The 27,964-nt window shown below is 43.2% G+C and overlaps 2 protein-coding genes across 5 annotated transcripts in view; both read left to right on the top strand.

Moving 5' to 3' along the window:
- erfl1 (Ets2 repressor factor like 1) overlaps positions 1-27,655 on the top strand; it is a 53,746-nt gene extending 26,091 nt beyond the window's left edge. The window contains exons 2-7 of the mRNA XM_029719137.1: positions 6,284-6,360; positions 7,232-7,466; positions 11,934-12,117; positions 14,227-14,356; positions 17,797-18,527; positions 27,635-27,655. Coding sequence (XP_029574997.1) covers positions 6,297-6,360; positions 7,232-7,466; positions 11,934-12,117; positions 14,227-14,356; positions 17,797-18,527; positions 27,635-27,655 — 1,365 coding nt within the window. The 5' untranslated portion in view covers positions 6,284-6,296. The remainder of the gene's footprint in view (positions 1-6,283; positions 6,361-7,231; positions 7,467-11,933; positions 12,118-14,226; positions 14,357-17,796; positions 18,528-27,634) is intronic.
- LOC115183490 (rho guanine nucleotide exchange factor 1) overlaps positions 21,259-27,964 on the top strand; it is a 57,558-nt gene continuing 50,852 nt past the window's right edge. For 3 of the 4 annotated variants that reach the window (XM_029744717.1, XM_029744708.1, XM_029744702.1), the window contains exon 1: positions 21,259-21,560. The gene's annotated coding sequence lies outside the window, so the exon portion shown is untranslated. The remainder of the gene's footprint in view (positions 21,561-27,964) is intronic. The other variant, XM_029744724.1, reaches the window with a different exon arrangement.

Raw genomic sequence — 27,964 nt, 5'->3', positions numbered from 1 at the left:
ACTCTTCGCTCTGCTCCCTCTCTGTCCACATACTCTCCATTACCAGTCTTTCTTCTGTTCCAAGACCCCACTCTACCGCAAGTCCCCACTTTACCCCAAGTCCCTACTCTACCCAAGTCCCCACTCTACCCCTGTTCCAAGTCCCTACTACCCCATCCCAAGTCCCCACTCTACTGCAAGTCCCCACTTTACCCCTGTTCCAAGTCCCTATTCTACCCCAAGTCTCTACTCTACCCAAGTCCCCACTCTACCCCTGTTCCAAGTCCCCACTCTACCCCTGTTCCAAGTCCCCACTCTACCCCTGTTCCAAGTCCCCACTCTACCCCTGTTCCAAGTCCCCACTCTACCCCTGTTCCAAGTCCCCACTCTACCCCTGTTCCAAGTCCCCACTCTACCCCTGTTCCAAGTCCCCACTCATCTGTCAGACCTGATTTAGTGAACTGCAGTTCATTACCATATAGAATCTGATTCTTCATTTCCATTCACAGAAAAGCTCAATAGTGAACTCCAAGGCAGGTGCAGGTGTACTATGGGGTTCCAGGATACATGTTATAGGTGTATTAGTGTAACAGTGAACCAATAGTTGCCAGTGTAAAACTGGGACAATATGTCTCACGCTCTGCCTTTTTTGGTATTGGTGATTAGAGTAATCCATCATCTATACTGTTGTATTGGGTGGCCATCAGTTACTGTGTGAGACTGGTCTTTTCTTTGGTCCATTATAGGCTCGTCCCCAATGCTACGTGCAAACCTCTTTGTGACTATCTTTTAGCCTTTGTTTATGCATTGTGTGTGTGTGTAGTCTGCATCTTTGGTAAACAATGAACATTGTATTTTTCAGCCCTGCGATAAATGTGTGTGTATTGATTCAGTTAGTATCCATGGTTTCAACAATGCCTCATTGTGTGTGCTATTACTATCACTATCAGTCTCTACCTGTACACTGGTGTTGGTATGTGTGAGTAGAGTATATACCTGTGACTCGGTGTGTCTGTGTGGGTATACACACTCCATTAGTCTATCAGTGCGCCTCTGTATCTGCCAGTGTGCATGAGGAGCAGTATTCCCTGTGCTGCTAGTTATAATGTTTCTGGGGGTGATAGGGGGAACTTGAAAGCCCTGTGCTGCCCAAATCAAAACTAACAAGGAAATGATGGGGGCTCCTTTATCTCCTCTCTGGCCTGGGGGGCTGAGGGGGGTGAGAGAGGGAGATTGGGAGTCGGGGTGGGGGGGCTGGCTTCCTCTTTGATTTGTAAAAAATGCATTACCTCCGAAATCAAACAGAAAATTACTGTGCCGAAGCATAACACACAGAGCAGGAGAGGGAGGGAGAGAGAGAAGACAGTGGACAGGTGGGAAAGGGAAGGGAGGAGTCAACTGTGGAGATAGGCTGGCAGATAGATAGGAGATGGGTGCGTATAGATTTTGAGGTGCATAGGAGGAGAGGTAGACCTTGTCCGGTACTAAAGCACCCATATTGTGTATCCTCTGAGAGTACAGACTGGGGTTTAGGAGTCTATGATAAATGATAGGATGATGTGCTATTGATGGCCCAAAGCTCAAGGGAATAGGGAGAGGCATAGATTGTTGCAAACATAGAATTACATATGGAATCATAGACATATAGGAGCTCTATGGCTGTAAAGATAAAATAAATAGACAAGTTGAAATTCAGTGCAGTGCCTGTCAGGTCTCAAATATGCTTAAATATTGTACATGTAGCCTCTAAAGGTGTTGAAATAATTCCACAACAATCTCTGGAAAATTGTTTTGAATGTACAGCTTCCCAGAATGCATAGTTATCTTAGTAAATAATTGAACAGGGAGTATAGGCTTGTTAGTTACAGGTGAAGATAATTACTTGGCGACAGACAGAATTCGCACTCCAGGAGGGACAGTAAAGGAGGGACAGTAAAGGAGGGAGAGTAAAGGAGGGACAGTAAAGGAGGGACAGTAAAGGAGGGAGAGTAAAGGAGGGACAGTAAAGGAGGGAGAGTAAAGGAGGGACAGTAAAGGAGGGAGAGTAAAGGAGGGAGAGTAAAGGAGGGACAGTAAAGGAGGGACAGTAAAGGAGGGAGAGTAAAGGAGGGACAGTAAAGGAGGGACAGTAAAGGAGGAGAGTAAGGAGTAAAGGAGGGAGAGTAAAGGAGGGACAGTAAAGGAGGGAGAGTAAAGGAGGGAGAGTAAAGGAGGGACAGTAAAGGAGGGAGAGTAAAGGAGGGAGAGTAAAGGAGGGAGAGTAAAGGAGGGAGAGTAAAGGAGGGAGAGTAAAGGAGGGACAGTAAAGGAGGGAGAGTAAAGGAGGGACAGTAAAGGAGGGAGAGTAAAGGAGGGAGAGTAAAGGAGGGACAGTAAAGGAGGGAGAGTAAAGGAGGGAGAGTAAAGGAGGGACAGTAAAGGAGGGACAGTAAAGGAGGGACAGTAAAGGAGGGACAGTAAAGGAGGGACAGTAAAGGAGGGAGAGTAAAGGAGGGACAGTAAAGGAGGGAGAGTAAAGGAGGGACAGTAAAGGAGGGAGAGTAAAGGAGGGACAGTAAAGGAGGGAGAGTAAAGGAGGGACAGTAAAGGAGGGAGAGTAAAGGAGGGACAGTAAAGGAGGGACAGTAAAGGAGGGAGAGTAAAGGAGGGACAGTAAAGGAGGGACAGTAAAGGAGGGACAGTAAAGGAGGGAGAGTAAAGGAGGGACAGTAAAGGAGGGACAGTAAAGGAGGGACAGTAAAGGAGGGACAGTAAAGGAGGGACAGTAAAGGAGGGAGAGTAAAGGAGGGACAGTAAAGGAGGGACAGTAAAGGAGGGACAGTAAAGGAGGGAGAGTAAAGGAGGGACAGTAAAGGAGGGACAGTAAAGGAGGGACAGTAAAGGAGGGAGAGTAAAGGAGGGAGAGTAAAGGAGGGACAGTAAAGGAGGGAGAGTAAAGGAGGGAGAGTAAAGGAGGGACAGTAAAGGAGGGACAGTAAAGGAGGGACAGTAAAGGAGGGAGAGTAAAGGAGGGAGAGTAAAGGAGGGAGAGTAAAGGAGGGACAGTAAAGGAGGGAGAGTAAAGGAGGGACAGTAAAGGAGGGACAGTAAAGGAGGGAGAGTAAAGGAGGGACAGTAAAGGAGGGAGAGTAAAGGAGGGACAGTAAAGGAGGGACAGTAAAGGAGGGACAGTAAAGGAGGGACAGTAAAGGAGGAGCAGTAAAGGAGGGACAGTAAAGGAGGGAGAGTAAAGGAGGGAGAGTAAAGGAGGGACAGTAAAGGAGGGACAGTAAAGGAGGGACAGTAAAGGAGGGACAGTAAAGGAGGGACAGTAAAGGAGGAGCAGTAAAGGAGGGACAGTAAAGGAGGGACAGTAAAGGAGGGACAGTAAAGGAGGAGCAGTAAAGGAGGGAGAGTAAAGGAGGGAGAGTAAAGGAGGGAGAGTAAAGGAGGGACAGTAAAGGAGGGAGAGTAAAGGAGGGACAGTAAAGGAGGGACAGTAAAGGAGGGAGAGTAAAGGAGGGACAGTAAAGGAGGGACAGTAAAGGAGGGAGAGTAAAGGAGGGAGAGTAAAGGAGGGAGAGTAAAGGAGGGAGAGTAAAGGAGGGAGAGTAAAGGAGGGACAGTAAAGGAGGAACAGTAAAGGAGGGAGAGTAAAGGAGGGACAGTAAAGGAGGGACAGTAAAGGAGGGACAGTAAAGGAGGGAGAGTAAGGAGGGACAGTAAAGGAGGGACAGTAAGGAGGAGCAGTAAAGGAGGGACAGTAAAGGAGGGACAGTAAAGGAGGGACAGTAAAGGAGGGACAGTAAAGGAGGGAGAGTAAAGGAGGGACAGTAAAGGAGGGACAGTAAAGGAGGAGCAGTAAAGGAGGGACAGTAAAGGAGGGAGAGTAAAGGAGGGACAGTAAAGGAGGGACAGTAAAGGAGGAGCAGTAAAGGAGGGACAGTAAAGGAGGGACAGTAAAGGAGGGACAGTAAAGGAGGGAGAGTAAAGGAGGGACAGTAAAGGAGGGACAGTAAAGGAGGAGCAGTAAAGGAGGGAGAGTAAAGGAGGGAGAGTAAAGGAGGGAGAGTAAAGGAGGGACAGTAAAGGAGGGACAGTAAAGGAGGGAGAGTAAAGGAGGGACAGTAAAGGAGGGAGAGTAAAGGAGGAGCAGTAAAGGAGGGACAGTAAAGGAGGGAGAGTAAAGGAGGGACAGTAAAGGAGGGAGAGTAAGGAGGGACAGTAAAGGAGGGACAGTAAAGGAGGGAGAGTAAAGGAGGGACAGTAAAGGAGGGAGAGTAAAGGAGGGACAGTAAAGGAGGGAGAGTAAAGGAGGGACAGTAAAGGAGGGACAGTAAAGGAGGGACAGTAAAGGAGGGACAGTAAAGGAGGAGCAGTAAAGGAGGGAGAGTAAAGGAGGAGCAGTAAAGGAGGGACAGTAAAGGAGGGACAGTAAAGGAGGGACAGTAAAGGAGGAGCAGTAAAGGAGGGACAGTAAAGGAGGGACAGTAAAGGAGGAGCAGTAAAGGAGGGAGAGTAAAGGAGGGAGAGTAAAGGAGGGACAGTAAAGGAGGGACAGTAAAGGAGGGACAGTAAAGGAGGGACAGTAAAGGAGGAGCAGTAAAGGAGGGAGAGTAAAGGAGGAGCAGTAAAGGAGGGACAGTAAAGGAGGGACAGTAAAGGAGGGACAGTAAAGGAGGAGCAGTAAAGGAGGGACAGTAAAGGAGGAGCAGTAAAGGAGGGACAGTAAAGGAGGAGCAGTAAAGGAGGGACAGTAAAGGAGGAGCAGGTAGAACAAGAAAATGAGGAAGAGAGGAAAAAGAAGAAGGGATATATGCAGTCAGACGGTGGATTCTGAGAAAGAAGGAGGTCTGAAAACACAAAGATGAAGAGAGCGGGAGGAGCCACAGTCCAAAGACTAAAAAGAGCGAGAGGGTGAGAGTGAGTGAGAGGGTGAGGGCGCGAGAGGGTGAGTGTGAGTGAGAGAGAAATGCCTGGAGTTAGTAATAATAATTTATACAAACACACCTCAATAATTCACGTACCATTTCAATGCTGGAGGGAAAATCCACATTTCACAGAGCATAATTAAATAGAGACAGAGAGTGGAAAGAGAGAGAGAGAGAGATGGAAAGATAGATGGAGAGACCAGCATTAAAGATACTTCTGCAGTGGCAGGGTTTCTTTTCCATTTGAGGTTTGTAAAACAACCAAGATGAAATTGTAATATCCAAACTGTATCCAATCTCTTGAACTCGTCTCACTTCACTTCATCCTAACATTGACAGGTGCTCATCCTTAGTATTTCACCATTCACCTCCACAGTTGTCTAATGTGCACAGTAGAATTACAACTCTACTGTGCATATTCACCTCTACTGTGTCATATTTACTCATATTACAGGGTCAGCCATAGTAGTATGGCACCCCTGGAGCAAATGAGAGTTAAGTGCCTTGCTCAAGGCACGTCGTCAGATTTTTCATCTTGTCAGCTCGGGTATTTGGAGCCCACTGGTCCAACCACCTGCCGCCCTAATTCACAGTTTCATTTCTATATTCAGAGGTTATCTTCTCAGAAATAAAATGATGTGAATGTTCAGACAGAAAGACTGTGCTGATCAACAGTTTGCTGGGCAATAAACATGTCTGGATGTATTTATTCTGTACATTTACCTGTTGTGCATTTCACTAGCCAACCCAATTCCAATTTTTGGGCATTTATTTGGCATATTCGATGCAGATCTTATCTTAGGTATTAGTAATGTGAAAATATGAAAATACTTCGGCTTTATTTGTTTTTACACACCTGGCCTTGATTCTCATTTTAGTTTCTATTTTTGTAATTTTCTCCTCATTGTATTACAAAATATGAATTATTTTAAATGATTGTAAATTGAATATATCAGTCTTTCATGTACACATCTTTGTCAATATAGCCATTATAACCACTAAACCACTAACCCTTTTGGAATTAATCACTACTCCCTACTCCCACTTTTTGATCAAAACAGCTTCTATCTATTACCTCATTATCCTGCGCCTTCTTCAAGTTTAAAGAGATTCATTTCTCATATTCTTTAAACATACTGTAGGGATGTCCTCCACATTGCATCAGTTAGTGCTCTCTGACCCTGCTAGATCGCGCCATCAACACATGATCTACAAAAGCTCTTGATATATACTGTCCCCTGCCCTTTGCTCTGCAGGTCATCTCTCACCTCGGACTTGGTTAACTCATCCCTCTCTCCCACCTTTCTTTTTCTCCCAGGAAATAACATTTATTTGAATTAAATTAGAATTTTTCCCTCTCTCCCCTTCTCTCCCTCTGTCTCCCCATCTCTCAGGTGTAGTGGAGGCATGGACTGTAACTGCGTCAGTGATCTGTTGCTCACCCCCCCTGTCCCTGCCCTCTGGACTCCAGGTGAGGCAAGCAGGATGGGGGCCCTTTTTTGCGGAAGCCGGGGTACGTGGTTTGGGGAGTTGGGGATTTTATTAGGGTTGTGGAGGAACATTTCATTAACTTTTGGGGGAGGGCAGATACCAGTTATACACTAAGGGGAGATGTACAAAGTGCTTGCAATGTTTGGTGTTAGCTGTTATTATCAGCAGGAATAGAATAGACAACAAAAAACCTTGATGCTAATTTACCAAACTGTCTTTATTTACACTTCAACTAAATGCATTATTCCTACCTCTTAACCTTTATGTACCTATTTGTAGTAGGTTTACCTGTATTCCCTTGCATACTTTTCCCCTGTGTTACTGCTTAGTACATCAGGCCTTGATAGCTAGTGTTTTCTAATGGTCAATATGTATACTCCAACAAGTTTGCATTATCAAGATAATTTGTTATTTATGAATAACCAAAAACTTACCACACACATCAGTGAACAAATAACGTTTCTAATTTGTTAGGAGTCATGTTTCTTTACTTATTCTGCAAGGTCTAATTAGCCAGAATGTTTGTTCAATTGATGAGCTATTTAATTATATTAGAAGTGTACAGCAGCAGGCAGTTAGAATTCAAGTATTATCAAAATGTAAGTAGCATCCATCAACTCTGAAAGAAAGCAGAAATCTAACTGACCAGCCAGTGGGTCCAAGCTAGTGGGCATTAGTAGTACCACAGAGCAACATTGCTGTAGGCATGCTCTATGATATTAAACACATCATCCCTTAACTGCATCACTCCATCAGTCATCCAGACAGCTAGCCCCTTTGGCCAGCACTCACCATTCACAAACCAATAGGCCTCAATCTCATCCTCCCACTCTCCTGCTCCTCCTCCTCAGGCATCGCCTTCCCAGACTGGGCCTACAAGCCTGAGTCGAGCCCCGGCTCGCGACAGATTCAGCTTTGGCACTTCATCCTGGAGCTGCTGCAGAAGGAGGAGTACCAGAGTGTGATTTCCTGGCAGGGGGAATATGGAGAGTTTGTCATCAAGGATCCTGACGAGGTGGCCAAACTGTGGGGCCTCCGGAAATGCAAACCCCACATGAACTACGATAAGCTGAGCAGGGCGCTAAGGTAGGAACTGTGTGTGTGTGAGTGTGTGTATTTTATCTGATATTGTTCAGTAAAAGACACCAGAAGAAGTAGCAGTATTTCTTTTTTGTGGATTTAAGTCCTACATGTCTCATTCATCTTCTCCCTCCATGTCAGTAAAAATGGAAAGAAAAATATTAGGTTTTTTCCTTAAAAATGTCAATACCCTCGATTTCACCTTATTTTCCAATGTCCAAATGGAAAAGTTCACTCTTAAACCTCCATATAAAAAAATCAATAAGAATTTAGCAATTAATCCCCCATATAAAACAGCTTGGATTTAGACCTACTGAGAATAAATCAAGTCCTTTTGCCTTCTCAGAATTACTTGGCTCAAAACTCTACGCATTGCTATGTGATTTAAGCTATAGCCCTGCTACCTATTCTGCTATACATCATTCTATTGAATTTCCCCCGCACCCCACCGCTACTCGTTGTTTGCTTATGCAAATGACAATACACACACACACACACACACACACACACACACACACACACACACACACACACACACACACACACACACACACACACCCTGTTACCGCCCTCCCTGGTTTCCCCTGCCCTCTCGTTAATGGGGGCTGTCGTAGGGGTCTAATTGTTATGAATTGGCTGGGGCCATAATTAGCCTTCTTGATTAGCCTAGCTTAATTGCTCAATTAAGGGCCACGGCACAATTGCCACGCAAAGCAAAAGTGTACAAATTATTGCGAGGGCCCCAAACGTTTGTGGTGGATACATACTGATATACATTGTATTTGGAAAGTATTCAGACCCCTTCACTTTTTCCCCATTATTCTAAAATGTATTTTAAAAAATGTACCTCATCAATCTACACACAATACCCCATCATAATGACAAGGCGAAAACATTTTTTTTGAAATTGTTGCTAACTTATAAAAAACAGAAATACCTTTTTTACATAAGTACTCAGACCCTTTGCTATGAGAGGAAATTGAGCTCAGGTGCATCCTGTTTCCATTGATCATCCTTGAGATGTTTCTACAACATGATTGGAGTCCACCTGTGGTAAATTCAATTGATTGGACATGATTTGGAAATGCACACACCTGTCTATATAAGGTCCCACAGTCGTCAGAACAAAAATCAAACCATAAGTCCAAAGGAATTGTTCATAAAGCTCCAAGACATGATTGTGTCGTGGCACAGATCTGGGGAAGGGTACCAAAACATTTTTGCAGCATTGAAGGTCCCCAAGAACAAAGTGGCCTAAATCATTCTTAAATGGAATAAGTTTGGATCCACCAAGACTCTTCCTAGAGTTGGCTGCCAGGAAAAAAACAAATGTTATCAATTTTAGAATAAGGCTGTAACGTAACAAAATACGGAAAAAGTGAAGGGGTCTGAATACTTTCCGAATGCACTGTATACAGGTCTGTATGCCTGTGAAGTTGTTACCTTACTTCTACAGTGTAGCTATACAGGGTTTTAACTTTGTCACTGGCCTATTTTAAATTACTTACATGCTTAAAATAGTAAATTAAAGTCTAAGAATATATCAGGACAGTCACCAACTTAATATAATATGTTTTTTCTTTATTTAGTTTTGAGAACACCCTCCACCCCACCTCACCTCTGTACCAACCCTCTCATCTGAACCATATGGCAGTATGTAATATCTGACAGTGTAGGATTCTGACAGGTACTGTAGCCTGTGACACCTCAGTAGGTGGCACAGGAAACAAGCACTGTAGAGTTGGAGTGACTGGCACCTGAGGTTGTTTCCATAGAGACACCACTCACATTGTAGTCCCGCCCTCAAAGAGGCACTTCAGTTGCGAATGATGCCAGAAGCACTGACAGCAAGAGTTGATGTATATCTATTATGCATATTTCTGTACATATACATACATGTAATAAATAATATTTATGTACATATACTCTACATGTAATAAATAATATTTATGTACATATACTCTACATGTAATATATCATATTTAGGTACATATACTGTACATGTAATAAATCAAATGTATTCATCACATGCTTTGTAAACAACAGGAGTGGATAAACAGTGAAATGCTCACTTACGGGCCCTTCCCAAATATATTTAATATTTACATAATAATTGCTGTATGTCAACGGTGCACAGCAGGTCAGATCAGGCTCAGGAGGGATGTTGTTTATGTGCTTGTTTTTGGTTTTACTCAGGGACCTAATTAGTCCTGCCTAACGAGGTGTGTGGAGACTTTATCAAATCAAAACATGAATTGATCAGTGAGATGCCAGGGAGAAACAAACCCAGCAGGAGTTCAGCCCTGGAGGACCTGTGTTGACCAGGGCTCTCCAACCTTGTTCCTTGAGAGCTACCCTCCTGTAGGTTTTCGCTCCAACCTGCTTCCTGTACTATCATCCTGTAGGTTTTCCTTCCAACCTGCTTCCTGGAGTGCTATCATCCTGTCGGTTTTCCCTCAACCTGCTTCCTGGAGAGCTATCATCCTGTAGGTTTTCCCTCCAACCTGCTTCCTGGAGAGCTATCATCCTGTAGGTTTTCCCTCCAACCTGCTTACTGGAGTGCTATCATCCTGTCGGTTTTCCCTCAACCTGCTTCCTGGAGAGCTATCATCCTGTAGGTTTTCCCTCCAACCTGCTTACTGGAGTGCTATCATCCTGTAGGTTTTCCCTCCAACCTGCTTCCTGGAGAGCTACCCTCCTGTAGGTTTTCGCTCCAACACCAGGTGTAACTAACCTGATTCATTTTACCAACCAGCTTATTATTAGAATCAGGTGTGCTAGATTAGGGTTGGAGGGAAAACCTACAGGATGATAGCTCTACAGGAAGCAGGTTGGAGGGAAAACCTACAGGATGATAGCTCTCCATGAAGCAGGTTGGAGGGAAAACCTACAGGATGATAGCTCTCCAGGAAGCAGGTTGAAGGGAAAACCTACAGGATGATAGCTCTCCAGGAAGCAGGTTGGAGGGAAAACCTACAGGATGATAGCTCTCCCTGAAGCAGATTGAAGGGAAAACCTACAGGATGGTAGCTCTCCAGGAAGCAGGTTGGAGGGAAAACCTACAGAATGGTAGCTCTCCAGGAAGCAGGTTGGAGGGAAAACCTACAGGATGATAGCTCTACAGGAAGCAGGTTGGAGGGAAAACCTACAGGATGATAGCTCTCCCTGAAGCAGATTGAAGGGAAAACCTACAGGATGGTAGCTCTCCAGGAAGCAGGTTGGAGGGAAAACCTACAGGATGGTAGCTCTCCAGGAAGCAGGTTGGAGGGAAAACCTACAGGATGATAGCTCTCCAGGAAGCAGGTTGGAGGGAAAACCTACAGGATGATAGCACTCCAGGAAGCAGGTTGGAGGGAAAACCTACAGGATGATAGCTCTACAGGAAGCAGGTTGGAGGGAAAACCTACAGGATGATAGCTCTCCATGAAGCAGGTTGGAGGGAAAACCTACAGGATGATAGCTCTCCATGAAGCAGGTTGGAGGGAAAACCTACAGGATGATAGCTCTCCAGGAAGCAGGTTGGAGGGAAAACCTACAGGATGATAGCGCTTCAGGAAGCAGGTTGGAGGGAAAACCTACAGGATGATAGCTCTCCAGGAAGCAGATTGGAGGGAAAACCTACAGGATGATAGCTCTCCAGGAAGCAGATTGGAGGGAAAACCTACAGGATGATAGCTCTACAGGAAGCAGGTTGGAGGGAAAACCTACAGGATGATAGCTCTCCATGAAGCAGGTTGGAGGGAAAACCTACAGGATGATAGCTCTCCATGAAGCAGGTTGGAGGGAAAACCTACAGGATGATAGCTCTCCAGGAAGCAGGTTGGAGGGAAAACCTACAGGATGATAGCGTTTCAGGAAGCAGGTTGGAGGGAAAACCTACAGGATGATAGCTCTCCAGGAAGCAGATTGGAGGGAAAACCTACAGGATGATAGCTCTCCAGGAAGCAGATTGGAGGGAAAACCTACAGGATGGTGGCTCTCCAGGAAGCAGGTTGGAGGGAAAACCTACAGGATGATAGCACTCCAGGAAGCAGATTGGAGGGAAAACCTACAGGATGGTAGCTCTCCAGGAAGCAGGTTGGAGGGAAAACCTACAGGATGATAGCTATTCAGGAAGCAGGTTGGAGGGAAAACCTACAGGATGATAGCTATTCAGGAAGCAGGTTGGAGGGAAAACCTACAGGATGGTAGCTCTCCAGGAAGCAGGTTGGAGGGAAAACCTACAGGATGATAGCTATTCAGGAAGCAGGTTGGAGGGAAAACCTACAGGATGATAGCTATTCAGGAAGCAGGTTGGAGGGAAAACCTACAGGATGATAGCTATTCAGGAAGCAGGTTGGAGAGCCCTGCTGTGAACCATCGATGACAACATGGATATTTGTTTCTAACTCTTCCTATTTTTTTCTCTCCTTTCTCCATTCCCTCTTTCCTGATCTCTTCCCTTTCACCTTCTCTCCATCCTCCCCCACACAGGTACTACTATAATAAGCGTATTTTGCACAAAACCAAAGGGAAGCGTTTCACCTACAAGTTTAACTTTAGTAAGGTGGTGCTGGTGAACTATCCTCTGCTGGACATGGCCAGCTCCCCTTTCCTGCTCCAGAACCACTTCAATGGGGGCTCCGCCGCGCCCGACTGCAGCCCTCTCACACCCGAGGTACGGAGGGAAAAACGGAGGAAGTGAGGGAGGGTGGGAGGGAAGGAGAGAGGAACGAATGGAGTTTAGGACAGAGGGAGGGACGGCGAGAAAGGGTAATGGATGGAGGAGGGTATGAAGGGAAAAGAGAAAGAGAGGATTACTAGGATTGTAAGGACAGGAATTACAGCTATTCCAGAATAGACAGCTACTTCAAGTTATTCCCCGCTATTATCACAATCCATCACATTGTCTAAAGTGAGCTGTCATTTGAACAGTACATTTTTGAATTCACCAAAATTAAAGGACAAGTTGGATAGAAGACCAGCAGATTCCTGAGAACCATCAACGACAAACATTGGGGAAAAGAAGAGAGGAATAAAGGGATGAAAATGAGAGGGAAAGATGGAAATATGGTTGCCAGAACTCCATACTTGATTGTTTATTAATGTTGATTTGATTCAGCGGGTCTAGCTAAAATCCATTTTGACTCAGGGAACTGCAGATTGTACTGTACAGACTCCTGCTGTGTATTCATTCTTCAGTTACGGGAGGATCAATTGTATTCCGCGTGTCTTATCATACATCTTTTATTCACTGTCTCTAATAGCAGCAGTCCTGATCATGATAAAATGGTCTTCACTTATTATTTGCCCAGAGTCATCTTGAAATTTTTACAGAGATAAATGTTCTTGGACCACCAGAGGGGTTGTATGAATAAAACTGTCCTGTTACAGTTTATAATGAAACAATAGATACACGTATTGAAGTAATGGTCTGTGCTCAGGATGCATATTTCTAAACGGATCCATTTAGGTGATGATATATGCAAATGAAACACTAACTGATTCATACTTTCTCATTTGCTTGGATATAGAAATTGCTATGACAATTATTTTTTACAGATTTTTTACAAATACAAAAAACTGACATTGCGATACTAGTGCAAATAGTATTTTATCTTAATTAATTTAATTAATGAAATGTATTTAAAAGGGAATAGAGTTAACTTTAAATGACTAGAAGAGTCTTTGATTGTCCTGAAAGATAGAAACAGAAAAAGAGAGTCACAAAGACAGTGAAGGAGAAACTGGAGAGATGGTTTTAACTTGTCCTTAAAACAAAAGAAGACGTTATCCACCCTTCTCACATCCCCGTCTCGGATGGCCTATCCCTCTGTCATCGATTGAAAATGAAAGAAATAAAAGACAAGTAGATACGTCAGATCAGATCAATGCTCGGTCATTAATGCAGGTTTGGTTAAGCAATCCAGATCATGCAGCTTGGAAGTACAGTCTCGCTTTTCAAACTTGGAGCTGAGGGGTGACAGAAATTATTGATCCCAGCTCTTCTAAAAAAAGAGAAAGCCTCCCTCTCTCTCTCTGTCTCCCTCGACTCTGTGTGACTTAACTGTTTCGTTTGTTTGGCCTCTTTTCTCTTTCCTGTTTTAAAGCACCTCTATACACACACACACACACACACACACACACACACACACACACACACACACACACACACACACACACACACACACACACACACACACACACACACACACGCATACATTCTCCTCTCTCTCTCTCTCTCTCTCTCTCTCTCACTCTCTCTCTCTTACCCCACAGCTATTATGTTGTTTAGTCTCTCTCTCCCTTCCATCAATCCTTCCATCAATCCTTTCCCTCCTTTGTCCCCTCACACTGTTCCCTCCCTGAAGGGTGCCCTATCCCTCTATCTCTCGTCGTTTATCCTTTGTGCCCACTTAATCGTTGGCCTCCATTTGACTCTGTACTTCTCCTGGCTTTGAGTCTTTGAGCCTCTGTGTCCTCCTACCTCCTCTCCTCATCTTCTCCTCTGTTTTCACATCTCCTCTCCTCTTCCTCTCAGTCCCCTGGCACTTCCTTTTATCCTGTCCTTGCTGTGACTGTTGGTGTGATTGCACCACACACTACAGGGTGCCATCTCCATCAAATGACTTACCCTAAATACATGCTGATTTAAAGAGGAGGTTGAGGATCCTATAGACAAGTCTAGTTTTTATTTGCTGATGAAATTAATTGCTATTGATTGCTTAACTGACATGGGCAGATTCTAATGTTTTTTCTGTCTCCCTGTCTTCCCTCTTTCTCCCAGGCCCTGCAGTCACTGTTCCCTCGTTTGCCAGAGTCAGGGAGAGGAACCTCCCTGTTTGATCGAGTGGCCACAGCCCCGGGACCAGAGGGAGACAAACTGAGACTGGACACATTCCCCTTCCTCAGCTCAGGTTAGAGAGAGAAGAGCAGAGATGAGAGGCGAGAGGGAGAGGGGAGACAGCGGTAAAAATAAGGTAGAAGATGATTGAGAAAAACGGGATGGTGAAGAACAGAGGAGAGAGGGAAGGTAAAGAACAGATGAGAGAGGGAAGGTAAAGAACAGAGAGAGGGAAGGTAAATAACAGAGGAGAGAGGGAAGGAAGGAAGGAAGGAAGGAAGGAAGGAAGGAAGGAAGGAAGGTGGAGAACTGATGGAAAGTGGAGATTGAGAATGATAGAGGAAATGAGGAGAGCATAAGGAGAGAGAGAACAAGATCAAATCCATGTTCACTGCAGTACTTTACTGCCTCCAATTCATACTCTCCTTCAGGTGACAGGAAAGGTTAGATGGGAGTGATCTACAGTATATATTGTCGTATTATTACAGTGATATGAGGCAGTTGCTCAATTAAGGTTTTTGGAATTAATGTCAGTGTAATCATGTGTATTTTCCCTTTATATAATCCCTCAGTTTGTATGTGTGTGTTTGATTTGTGTGCTTCCATGCGCGAATGTGTGCATGTATGTATGTGTTTTTTGTGTGTGCATTTGTGTGTGGGTGAGCGTGCGGGCGTATGTGTGTGTGTGTTTGTGCATGTGTGTGTACAGATGCCTTTGTCTGTCTGGATACTCCATGTGTGCTTTTCAGCCCTGCTGCTGCATCAGAATGTGTTGCCTTACTGTACAGTGAATATGTGTGTGTGAGTTAGTGTGTGTTCACTGTGAATACATTCCCCTTCACAACCTGGCCCCCTGTTTTGTTTGTCCTCAGGTCCTATTCCCCCCTCCTTCACTCCTTACCCTCCTCTCCCTCCCATGTGTCCCCCCTGTCCTAATCCCTTCCTAGGCAGGAAGGCCCTAATTGAGGGTGCAGGCTTCAGTTTGTGGCCTGTGGGCGCCCATTACTGTGTTTTCATAAGCAAGTGAGGCCTGCCTGACTGATTCAATATTCATGTGTCTGCCAGCTACTTTTAGCCCAGCACACAGAGACTCAAGCACTGTCAAATTATCCCTGCATAGCAAATAACACAGAGCGAGGGGGGGGGGGGGGGGCAAGAAAGAGGGAGAGGGAGGGAGGGAGGGAGGGAGGGAGGGAGAGAGGGAGAGAGAAAGAGAGAGATGGGGTAAATCTTTGATTTGCTGTTTGTTGTTGGAAGGAAGTACAGTCGAGGTTGTAGAGAGTTCTTTTGTTCGCACACTAAAATTGAATTCCAGTATCACCTCAAATGTACCTCCTTTGTTTCAGTTGTTATTAAATGATGCATTAAGGGACGCTGATGTAATATACATACACATTTAATCAGCTGTTATGTTAATCAGGTTTCTGCTTTTGTCTAATAGAAGAAGAAAAAAAGTCCCAGATTGGTTTTAAGTGATACAGTTGAAGTCGGAAGTTTACATACACTTAGGTTGGAGTCATTAAAACGTGTTTTTCATCCACTCCACAAATTTCTTGTTAACAAACTATAGTTTTTGCAAGTCGGTTAGGATATCTACTTTGTGCATGACACAAGTAACTTTTCCAACAATTGTTGACAGACAGATTATTTCACTTATAATTCACTGTATCACAATTCCAGTGGGTCAGAAGTTTACATACACTAAGTTGACTGTGCCTTTAAACAGCTTGGAAAATTCCAGAAAATGATGTCATGGCTTTAGAAGCTTCTGATAGGCTAATTGACATAATTTGAGTCAATTGGAGGTGAACCTGTGGATGTATTTCAAGGCTTACCTTCGAACTCAGTGTCTCTTTGCTTGACATCATGGGAAAATCTAAAGAAATCAGCCAAGACCTCAGAAAACAAATTGTAGACCTCCACAAGTCCGGTTCATCCTTGGGAGCAATTTCCAAACGCCTGAAGGTACCACGTTCATCTGTACAAACAATAGTACGCAGGTATAAACACCATGGGACCATGCAGCCATTATACCGTTCAGGAAGGAGACGCATTCTGTCTCCTAGAGATGAACGTACTTTGGTGCGAAAAGTGCAAATCAATCCAAGAACAACAGCAAAGGACCTTGTGAAGATGCTGGAGGAAACAGGTACAAAAGTATCTATATCCACAGTAAAACGAATCCTATATAGACATAACCTGAAAGGCCGCTCAGCAAGGAAGAAACCACTGCTCCAAAACCGCCATAAAAAAGCCAGACTACGGTTTGCAATTGCACATGGGGACAATTGCACATGGGGACCATCGTTATGTTTGGAGGAAAAGGGGGAGCCTTGCAAGCTGAAGAACACCATCCCAACCGTGAAAAATGGGGGTGGCAGCATCATGTTGTGGGGGTGTTTTGCTGCAGGAAGGACTGGTGCACTTCACAAAATAGATGGCATCATGAGGGAGGAAAATTATGTGGATATATTGAAGCAACATCTCAAGGCATCAGTCAGGAAGATAAAGCTTGGTTGCAAATGGGTCTTCTAAATGGACAATGACCCCAAGCATAAGGACAACAAAGTGAAGGTATTGGAGTGGCCATCACAAAGCCCTGACCTCAATTCTATAGAAAATGTGTGGGCAGAACTGAAAAAGCGTGTGCGAGTAAGGAGGCCTACAAACCTGACTCAGTTACACCAGGTCTGTCAGGAGGAATGGGCCAAAATTCACCCAACTTATTGTGGGAAGCTTGTGGAAGGCTACCTGAAACGTTTGACCCAAGTTAAACAATTTAAAGGCAATGCTACCAGATACTAATTGAGTGTACGTAAACTTCAGACCCACTGGGAATGTGATGAAAGAAATAAAAGCTGAAAATAATCATTCTCTCTGCTAATATTCTGACATTTCACATTCTTAAAATAAAGTGGTGATCCTAACTGACCTAAGACAGGGATTTATTACTAGGATTAAATGTCAGGAATTGTGAAAAACAGAGTTGAAATGTATTTGGCTAAGGTGTATGTAAACATCCGACTTCAGCTGTATATTCAAGTATGATGGAGCCAACTAGAGTGCCAGGGTATGCGAGTTGTGTTTTTCTATTATTTAGTTGACTTCACCAAGCACCTGGACTATACACATGGCCAAAACAGACATATTTTCTAAATAACTGTATTTCTCTTACCACAGTCCATTTTCCTTTTTTCATGGACAGTATTATTTTATTACAGTGGCATAACTATTCTGTTATTAACAGGATATTTGAATTTGCCAGAGAGCATATCTCTCATCATGTTCATATTTGTTGTTAACCAGTTGAATGTGTGAATAGGTCTGGCAGGCATATAGTCTAAGATCAGGGTTCTATTAAAATCAACAGCGCTCTCATTTTGCCCTAGCGCATAGCTGTGGATTTGCATTGCTAATTATTGCAGAGCATAATTAGCTAACATGCTTGGATGTGGTATGTCAGGAGACCTTTACCCCTTCAGTGAGCTAACCTCTGTCTCTGTTCTCTTCCAGCCGCTCCCTGTTACTCCAAGCCCCCGTCCCTGTTGGGTCCTTACCCCCGCAACCCTCCCTTCGACTACCCCTGGGGCTTCAATCCCTACCTCTCAGGGGCCTTCTCCCTCAACAACTGCCCCAAACTGCCCCCCGGCTCCCTCTACCCCTCCCACTTCTACCCCAACCCGCTGCAGACCAACCTGGGCCAGCTGCCTCACCCCTTCTCCTCCCTACTCCCCCCGGGGGAGGTGGCAGGAGGGGGGGAGAGAGGAGCTGCGGGCCAGACCGGGGTTACTAATGGCACGGCAGGTGGGCAGCCCAGACTCTGCCTGCCTCCTTACCCTGGTGCTCTGTCGCTGGGCCGGACGGACATTGGCAACGGGGGCTCTGTGGGTGAGAGGGAGAGAAGGGAGACCAATACCCCAGGCACAGGGCTTGGGTTGGGGCTAGGGTTAGGGTTAGGGTTAGGGCTGGGTCTGGGAGGGATGGGTCTTGGTGGTGGGGCTGGGGGGCGACAGAGCCCATCGGAGCGGCGAGGCGGGGTGAAGCAGGACCCAGAGTCAGACTCAGACCTGGAGATCACAGATCTGAGCGACTGCAGCTCAGACAACGAGCCTGACTTCAGCATCACCAAGGAGACCAGGCTGAGCGGTCGATCACAGATCCTGGTGGAGGGGAAGAAAGGGGGAGCACTGCCACCTCTCTCCTCCCTCCCTCCCCCCGTGTCCCCCCATCCCCTCAAGAGCCTGGTGCCCCTCACCCCTCCCCCTCCGTCCCTCCCTCTATCCCTCTCTCCCTCCATGGCTCTGGTTGAACGGCACAGGGAGACAGAGACTCTAAAATTGATCCACAGCTAATAGATTCTATTAGATAACTCTCTCTCTCATTCCCTCCTCTCTCTCCTCTCTTTCGCTCCCTTCATCTGTTATGTTGTCCTTTATTTGAGCCATCTTGCCCTGTCTCTCTGTTTTTTTCTTCCTCTCTCTCCACCCTTCTGCTCTCTCTTTACATGTTGACTTGTCCAACATAGCTGAGATAGTGAGCTTGCTGATTTTGACATTACTGAGAGTCTACCATGTTTCAGATGTATGTGTACTACTTATTCATCATGTGCTCCCACATTTTATTGTCTCGAGGTTTCAGTGATATTTTGAGCTTTAACAGCATTGTACGTTGTTCTGTGCTATTCGTATGTTACCGTGTTACTGCAATGGGTCCATCAAACTGCATAAATATAACACAATGTATAATTAATTATATTAAAATATAATACTATAACAATAATAACAACACTACAATACATAACATTAATTGCAATAATGGCCACATTAAATTATATCTGACAGAGATATTACTTTCGTTTTTGGGGATTCCTTTTCTTGGGTACCGGTATGTATTTTTCTGTTCTAAACATAGTCAAACATTGCCAGCTGGTGGTCTTAATAAGAGGCTGCTACAGTTCATTGTTTGTTGGTAGAAATTATCATCCCCCAAATTCAAACAATTAGTCATTTTGCTCTGCTAATGTAATGCTCTGGTATTGTAATGTACATTTCTAACTCCACACTTGTTTGTTTGTTATTGTTTAATGCCAATTTCAATTGCTTAACTTTCTTCAGTGAGAGGGAGAGAAAGAGAGAGCAAAAGAGAGAGCTGGACAAATCTAGAATTTGTATCAATATTTCATTGTATATATTTTATTATGGTGTATACATTTAATTATTATCAATATTATAAAAGTTAGCTGTGTTGGTGTGATTTAATTACGTATTTAAATAATGTTGGGAAATTGACAAGTATAGGTGTATTAAAGTTTTAAATAATTAACAGCAGTCAGAGTATCTGCGCTGGGAAGGTGTTTTTTCTATGAGGAGGACTCATATATGGGGAATTGTCTCATATTTTCTCAACCCCAGCTAATTGTGCCCTTTGGTCATTTTCCAAGATGCCCTTTGGGTTTAAATATTCTGGTCGTCTTATTTTTATAGTTAGCATTCACCCAGTGTAACTGTTCTGTAATTTCTCAAATGTGAGTAATATTGGTTTCAGCACATTCTTTCAACTACAACAAAAAAATATCTAGAGTATTTTTGAGTCTAAGCTTTTTATCCATGGCAACAGTTAGGCAATGGGTCCCCTTGTAGAAATTAAAACAAGAGGTACAAAGTATCTCAATACCAACTAGGGACACAAACCAACATCTCCATTCCATGTTGCTCACTTTGAAGCACAGAGTGCATACTAACTACCCCACATTGTACAGATTCATATGGTATGGTTTGTAACAAGTGGCGGTATAACATTAGGTGTGAAAGCCCTAATGTAAAGGTCATGTAATTCTATATTTGTTGGATTCTACCGGAAATCTCTGTTTCATGATCTCTGTGTGGCATTCACCAACACCGCTGTAAATACTATTTCCTTTGTGAATGTATGTGTAAACACATCCAAAATGATCATGCCGTGAAATAATGTCACATTTCTTTGTTTTATTGTAAAGAGGAAAAATGGAAAGAGCAAAAATAAGAAAAAAAAATGAATAACTTCTAAAGCAATAAACATTATTCTGGAGATTGGACTGTTGTTGGCACTGAACTCATTGTGTGAATGTGTGCTTTACACAGGAAGAGGCTCCTATAGGCCTGCTTGAGACCCCTGGTGTAGAGCATCCTTTCTCCACAGGGTGGCGAACCTGGACCTATATTACAATGTAATGACCTTATCTAGTCTACAAGAAAAGTTTGCATTATATCATGGAAGGGTTTGATTTCATGAGTATGAGTAACAATTGGCCATGGTTTCCCTTAGTCTTATTTTTCTTGCATGTGTAATTGACTGATTGAGTTCAATTAGTTGTATGCCATATGGCCTCCTCTCCCAAGGATATTATGTCATGAAAATCTGCCGCCTACCTTTATTAAACGTGTTGATTTAAAAAGTCTGAAAATTGCATAGTTTTCCCTCCATAGTGTGCACTACATTTGACCAGTGCACTATAACGTGAACAGGGTGCAATTTCGGATGCACCTGGAAGTAGAGACACAGTAGTAAAGGCCGTATATGAAGAAGGGAAATGAAGAAGATGACAAACCAAGATAAGTGCATGCCCTAAACTTTCACAAACAGCCAACACTACCTAAATCGGAATTACTTTGTGTGATAGCCTATTTGTGAATTGTGAAACATATGAGATCATATTTCTAAGTGAAACAGAAGTTTACGAAAAAAAATCATTACCTCTACTGGATATACCTAAATGTATTTATGGATGCACTAGTTCAGTGTTCCATACCATACTGTTCAGTAATTGACATATTGTGTTAAATTCCATAAATAATATTTTAACACAGATTACTTTATGTATGGAAAGATTAGCAGTGAACTAAAATGTTGCTACATAAACACATTGAAGATGTATTGAATAACTGTTGAGACGGTTGACTCCCATGGGTGAACGAGGGGAACGAATACCGTGTAACACAATATTGTATGGAAGCCCAACAGGAAACAACTGGGGATGGAAAAAGTTACATGAAAACCAGATTTTGCATAGCTAGATCATATTGAAAACTGTATTATTGCATCAAAGTAATATATTTTGTCATCGTCATGCATTACTTTGCCAGTGGTTTATGCAGATAAAAAAATCAGTCAAGGGAAATTGTGCACTTGAATTTGTACTTCCGCGTACAATGTTTTTTTCCAGCGACATACGACAACTTTCGAACAGCAAACCATATTAGACGTTTGTCAGTCTTTTTTTTTTGTTGCTGTATTTTGAGGTGAGTACCACGTTGAAACATTTTGCTAATCTATTTAACACGTACATACGTTCGATGCTTAGTTACTTATAAAAAGAAACCATGGGAATGAATTAGGTTATTCCGCGAGTAAAGGCTTGTCTCTCGCTAGCCAGCTCACCAGACAGCCTTTAGTTAGCGTCTAGCTAATGGAATGTTGTGTTTGGCTACAGTCTAGCAGGACATCTTGTTCTCTCGAGTACCAAAATCAGGTGTTTTAGAGTTAATTAAAAACTATTTTATTACAAAGCAAGACTTGCTGAAGCATACTGGTATTTCAAGGGTACGTGTCAGGTCGCTAGCTAATTTGTTCAATCAAGTGATATTTTTTTAGCAGGCTACAAAGTATCGCTATCCGTAATGTTATAAAAATGTTGTTAGGAGCGGAATTTGTAAAATGACTCGCGACATTGTAGCCTATTATTTCATGTAACTCTGTAACTATAGCAGTTATTGCCAGCAATGTGGCCAGGCCTACGTGCGATGATTTGCTTGCCTATGTATTTTTTCCCTGGTATTTCAATGTGACATTTAAAACCTAAAAATTATACTTTATCAAATAACATTAATAGCTAATGTTTGATTTAGTTGTTATACCAGCCTAAAGTCTGAGTGTTATTTAGACATAATTTCACACATTATACTGATTAGGTTGTTAGTCATTATCAAAGGTAGATAGCCTACTGATAGCAAGATGTGTGAGATTGTACCAGTAGATATATCATACACTGTAGCATATTTCTCCTGCTTACAGTTGATCACACTATTTTCTATTTCTATATGAAAAGTACAGCAGCTATACAAAAACACATCTGTCACTGGAGTCCATCCCACTTTTGGCCCTTTTTGCCTCTCCCCTCCCCCTTTGTCTCACTCCCCTCCCCCATCGTTCCGTTTAATCCTCTACAAATCAAATCAAAATGTATTGATTGCATACACAGATATGCAGATGTTATCGTAGGTGCAGCGAAATGCTTGTGTTTCTAGCTCCAACAATGCGATAACAGTACCTAGCAATAAACAACAATATGCGCATAATCCAATAAGTACAAATAAAAAAATAAAAAATATCAGAATGCGCAATGTCAAAGTCCGGAATATATATATAAACTGGTATAGACAGTATATTAATAGGAAAGGCGGGTACAGCAGTAGTTGTATAGGATGAGCCATGACTAGAATACAGTATATACATATGAATTGGGTATACAGTATGTAAACTTGATTAAAGTGACCAGTGTTCAATGACTATGTACATAGGGCAAAGCAGTCTGTAAGGTGCAGGGTAAAGTACCAGGTGTTAGCCAGCTACTGTAGTAACAATGACTTAGGTGAATTAGAAATTCTTGGATCAAAGATCAAGAGAAAAATATACATGATCAGACCTAGAGGGTTGGGCCTATATCCATAGTATGAGTTGTTCAATACTTATTTAGCTGTTTCGTTTCGCAGCCTCAGTTGAACTCCAAAAATAATATTGTCTATGTGTTACTAAGGGACTGAATTGGGCCTACAACACATCAACATTGTGAATGCTGAATCAGTAAAAATGTTGCTTTAGGTATGTATGACCTTTGCTCAAAATCTGAACAACACTCTGTCTCAAGTTCAGCCATGGTCTGTTGTTAGGGGCCTGTGGGTTGACCCGTGGTTGTTTTGGAGTAGTTCTGTAGCTGAACTGATCAGATGAGACGTGATGCTGAAATGGCGGTTGGGTTTGGAGCGTTGTGATGTGTCAGCGGCGACCACTGAACTACAGAGGCTTCCGGTCTCTGTTAGAGGAACAACAACATTTAGCTGTCATCCTTTCTTTCTTTCTTTCTTTCTTTCTTTCTTTCTTTCTTTCTTTCTTTCTTTCTTTCTTTCTCTACCTCTGCAAGTGCAGTCTTGCCTGAAGCGCAAAGGGTACCGTCTCTTCTTGTCTCTCACACACACACACCAGAGCTGGGCTATGTATCGAATTTGATTATTTGAAATTGTGTTTTGGGGCGATATTCCAAATACCTTTATTGCAAGAATCAAGGTATTGTTTATTTTTCGTTTATGTCCGCATATTGTCATGTTGTCTTTTTGGTCTCATCTCCTTCAGCTCATCTCTCAACTTCTTCTGCTGAGACTGTGCATCTTTACACACACCGAGCCCCTCCCCCTACACGCCCAGCTTCTCCCCCTAACACCAAGCCACTCCCCCTGCTACTCATAACAACAAAGATGAGAGATCACTTCCTCTCTGACAAGCGGTTTCAACTCGCTGTTTGCATTTGAGATTTGGTCCAACAGAATGGGTCATATGGAGACTGAAACACATTGAGACATTATTTTACTGTAATACAGGAGTTAACCTTTCTAACTATATCATTTTTATGTCTCAACTCTGCAAATTGGGGCCAGAGCAGACACTACTGAAACAGGAGTATCAATGAACGTTGGTTCTGGAAAATGAATGCTCAGTTTGTCGCTCGCTGTGGCGTTGCGGTACCACATACTGCTAGCAGCATTTTAGACAAAGACTGTCATAGCATAAAACACCATTATATAAGGAATTCGTTCTTATTCTCATTGGCAACTTGTTCTCATTCTGAGAAATAAGATATCCACTAGATTTTAACATCTGAACAAAGTGGACAGGCTAGCATGCTGTTCAAACAGTTGGAGACGGACAGAAGGGTGTGTTAAAAACAATTAAACATTTAGACCTTGTTAGCAAGCAAATAGCTCCAAGTTGGCTAAAGTTGAAATGTAAAGATTAGCTGGCTTCTCGCTAGCACGTGGGCTTGTGCTTGAGAGGTTGTTCATGAGACCTGTGTTAATTTTCTATAAAGCCTGCTACAAGAAGTGAGTACATTCACTAATAATGACATGTTTCTGGTTAAATTTGTAACAAAAAGGCATTTTCATAGACAGACTTGAAAGCCAGATCAGTTATTATTGCAAAAAAGCAGGTTAAACTATTTTGATTAAATACTTAACTAATAAGTGGGTCTTATGGTTGTGGAAGGCTTATATTTAACCTAGGTATAATTTCACAAGCCCTGAATTCATTAGATTATTGCTGACTGTTTGAAATGCAGTGTATTTGATAGCGATGCACCGATATTACATTTTTGGCCGATACCAATATTTTCCTTGCCAAAAAAAACAATACCGATAACCGATATTTAACATTTTAGCTGCCTTTTAAGCATTCTTGTACAGTTAAAGAGTTAACACACACACGGACGCAGCGGTCTAAGGCACTGCATCTCAGTGCAAGAGGAGTCACTACAGTCCCTGGTTCGAATCCAGGCTGTATCACATCCGGCCGTGATTGGGAGTCCCATAGGGCGGCTCACAATTGGCCCAGCATCGTCCGGGTTTGGCCAGGGTAGGCCGTCATTGTAAATAAGAATTTGTTCTTAACTGACTTGCCTAGTTAAATAAAGGTTACACACACACACCACACTGACCAAAAGTTACGTATGTCCCCGTTACCAGTAAAACATAATCAAAACCTATTTCTTTCACTTGCTGTGCTGTTTCGTTGCTGTGCTGTTTCGTTGTTCATTTGTTCAGTCGTTTCATTCTCAGCCAGGATTTCTATGCAATGCCGTTTGGGTCTTTGCGTGTCAAAAAATATACACGGTAAATAACACTATTTGACGTGGCAAATAACATTTTTGATGTGGGAAATGACATTTTTGACGTGGCAAATAGGCTTGTTGACCAATCAGGACCTGACTATGACTGTATGTCACGTGGATGTTTTGGAGTCTGATAACTCTGAGGAGGACGTTGGGAAAAAATGGCTTGGGTATTGAGTAGACTGATACCCCATTTCATTGATCCCCAATCCTTAGGTAAAGCTGTACAGTGCAATATGAATGTCAATACACACAATAGGCTGACTGGGGAGGTGATTTCACACAGTCGCAGTCCTGCGATAAGAGCTTCAACGCTAATGTTTGCATAAACTCTACACAGTTGTGTTCTGTGGGTGTCACAGAGTAGACTGATACCCCATTTCATTGCTTCACATTCTAACCTTGTTTAACATTCTCGTCTAAATAAGGCATGATTCCACCAATTACAAACTTCTGCATCACTTTCAAAGAGGTACTTTTATTTTGAAGGCAAACCACTATTGTTACTAATCCTTATTGTGACTAGCTTCACAACACACAACCCGGTCTGGTCGAGCGTCACTAGCCAGATGAAGCTTGCTGGCTGCTTATAACATTAGCTTTGGGCAACAGGGTTAAGTAGCTGGCTAGCTATTTATTTTCATGAACTAAAGTTCAATTTCAATAGGCGAACAACAAGTGGCTACCTAGCTAATACTCACAAGGATTCCTAAATCATTGCTAAGAATAATGAAATTGACTGCATTTTCTACTGGTCATTGTTTTCAGGCTGGTTGTATTGGTGCTAGCTAGGTACCAAGCTAAAGCTAGCTAGCTACCCCAGAAGTTGCTGTCGAACAAGTAATGCTTTATTACCAACGCGGTATTGTAAACACATCATTTGTGGCCGGTGTTTGCTTGTTTGCAGACTTTTTTTGTACAGCTTTGACTGTGCTACTGATAGTAGTGGTGGCGCTTGGCTTCCAAGTGCAAATTCAGAACACAACATTCTATAATAGAACTGTTTTATTTGACGTGTCAAATGAAAAGCTTATTTAACACGTCAAATTGTGTTATTTGACGTGTATCTTTTTTGACATGAAAAGACCCAAGCCGCGTTCCATAGTATGTCGTGAAGCTAATAGCAGTGACGCTATTACTGTGTAACTCCGGTAAGGCAAAATCTGAAAAATAGCGCAGTTAGTAGTGTGTACCGGTGCTTGACCAGTCGCCGAAAGCCAACATCACCCACGACAGAGAATGGTTGATTGTCAAGGGCAATGAATTCCATTATCTTGGCGTTAATGGATTTTGCCTTTGAGTTGTCTCGCTGAAATTTTCTTACTCTTTCAAATGACTGCTCGACTTGTTCACTGCTCGATCCACACAGCAGACATTGTGGGCTAGGTTAGGAAGGCTGTGTTGCGCAACATTTTACGTGGCGTCATTACTTCATGTACCTACGTTATATAGGTATGCTTTGACATCGGTTTTGCACATCAGCGTTAAACTAGACATTGGGCCGATACCAATTTGGCATTTTTAGCTAATATCGTCCGATTCCGATATATTGTGCATCCCTAGTATTTGACCTTTAATTGTACAACAAAGCCTGTTTAGAGAAACTATATATCGTGAATCGCCCCTTAAGTTAGAAAAAATGTAGATGATTTTTAGGCCATATCGCCGAGCCCTAACGAATGCACACTCCCCACCCTCCGCCAATCCCTCTCTCAGGTACACAATCCTATTCTCTCAGGGCATTAATAGAGGAATCCCAGTGCTTTATTAGGCCTAGTGTAGTTACAGCTGAGGTACACTGAGCTCAGTAACTAGGCCAGAGGGTCACGACCAGACAACCAGCAGATGGTAGAATATAGCCTACTACCCACAATGCAACAGCCAGGGGGCTGTCCCTCTGGACAAAGGGTAAACTACTAGCGATTCCCTATAGGCCTACTTGTCTGGCTTACAAAATAAACATCTAAACATGTCAGCTATTCAGTTTTGCTATAAAGGCATGTTGAGAAGAGTAATCTGTGCAGATTCTTATGTTAATCAAGTGAAGTGAAGAGTGCCACTCTCGTGTGTGTGTGTGTGTGTGTGTGTGTGTGTGCGCGCGCTATGCCGTCCTGCGTCTCCCTGGCATGATGGAAGGATCTGAAAGCAGCAGCATTAATCCTGGCCTTGAGCAAGATGAAGCTGAGCATCTTCTAACCAAGAACCGTGTGTGTTCATCAGTGTGTGCGTACTGTATGTCCGTTTGCAATTAGCCCAGTGTGCATTCCAGACGACAGTTAAATGAGCCGTGTATTTGTAATAAGTGGAGATCGTAACGGCAGGGTGGGGGATGGTTCTCAGTTAGCCTAGCTCAGGGTATTCTCAGGTGAACACAGGTAGCTCTGGTTTACTGTCAGCTTGTACAGTAGACGTGCTTATCTCTCTCTCCTGTCTCAGTGTGCTGTGTCAGCCCTGTAGCACAGCCATGTAGTTCAGAACAGTCCAGGACCAACCCACTGTCCTCTGATACACTATGTAGAGGCGGGAATGGAGCTGAACATGTGTGAAGGAGATGTGTGCTAGGTGGTGACATACCCAAGCCCTGATTGAGTCTTTTAGTAGAGAGAAGATGTGTGTGCACATACAGTATGTACAATTAGACTGTGTATGTGGTATACAGTTGTCTGTGTGTATTATGTCTTTGTGTTAGACCTTGTGTTTGTGTGTGTGTCTCTTGTTTTGGCTGACAGACAGGCAGGCAGGCAGGCAGGCAGACAGACAGACAGA

Source organism: Salmo trutta, chromosome 3, assembly GCF_901001165.1.
Source record: "Salmo trutta chromosome 3, fSalTru1.1, whole genome shotgun sequence".
Taxonomy (NCBI): domain Eukaryota; kingdom Metazoa; phylum Chordata; class Actinopteri; order Salmoniformes; family Salmonidae; genus Salmo; species Salmo trutta.
The sequence above is the reverse complement of the archived record's forward strand: the minus strand, read 5'-3'. Positions and strand labels throughout refer to the sequence as shown.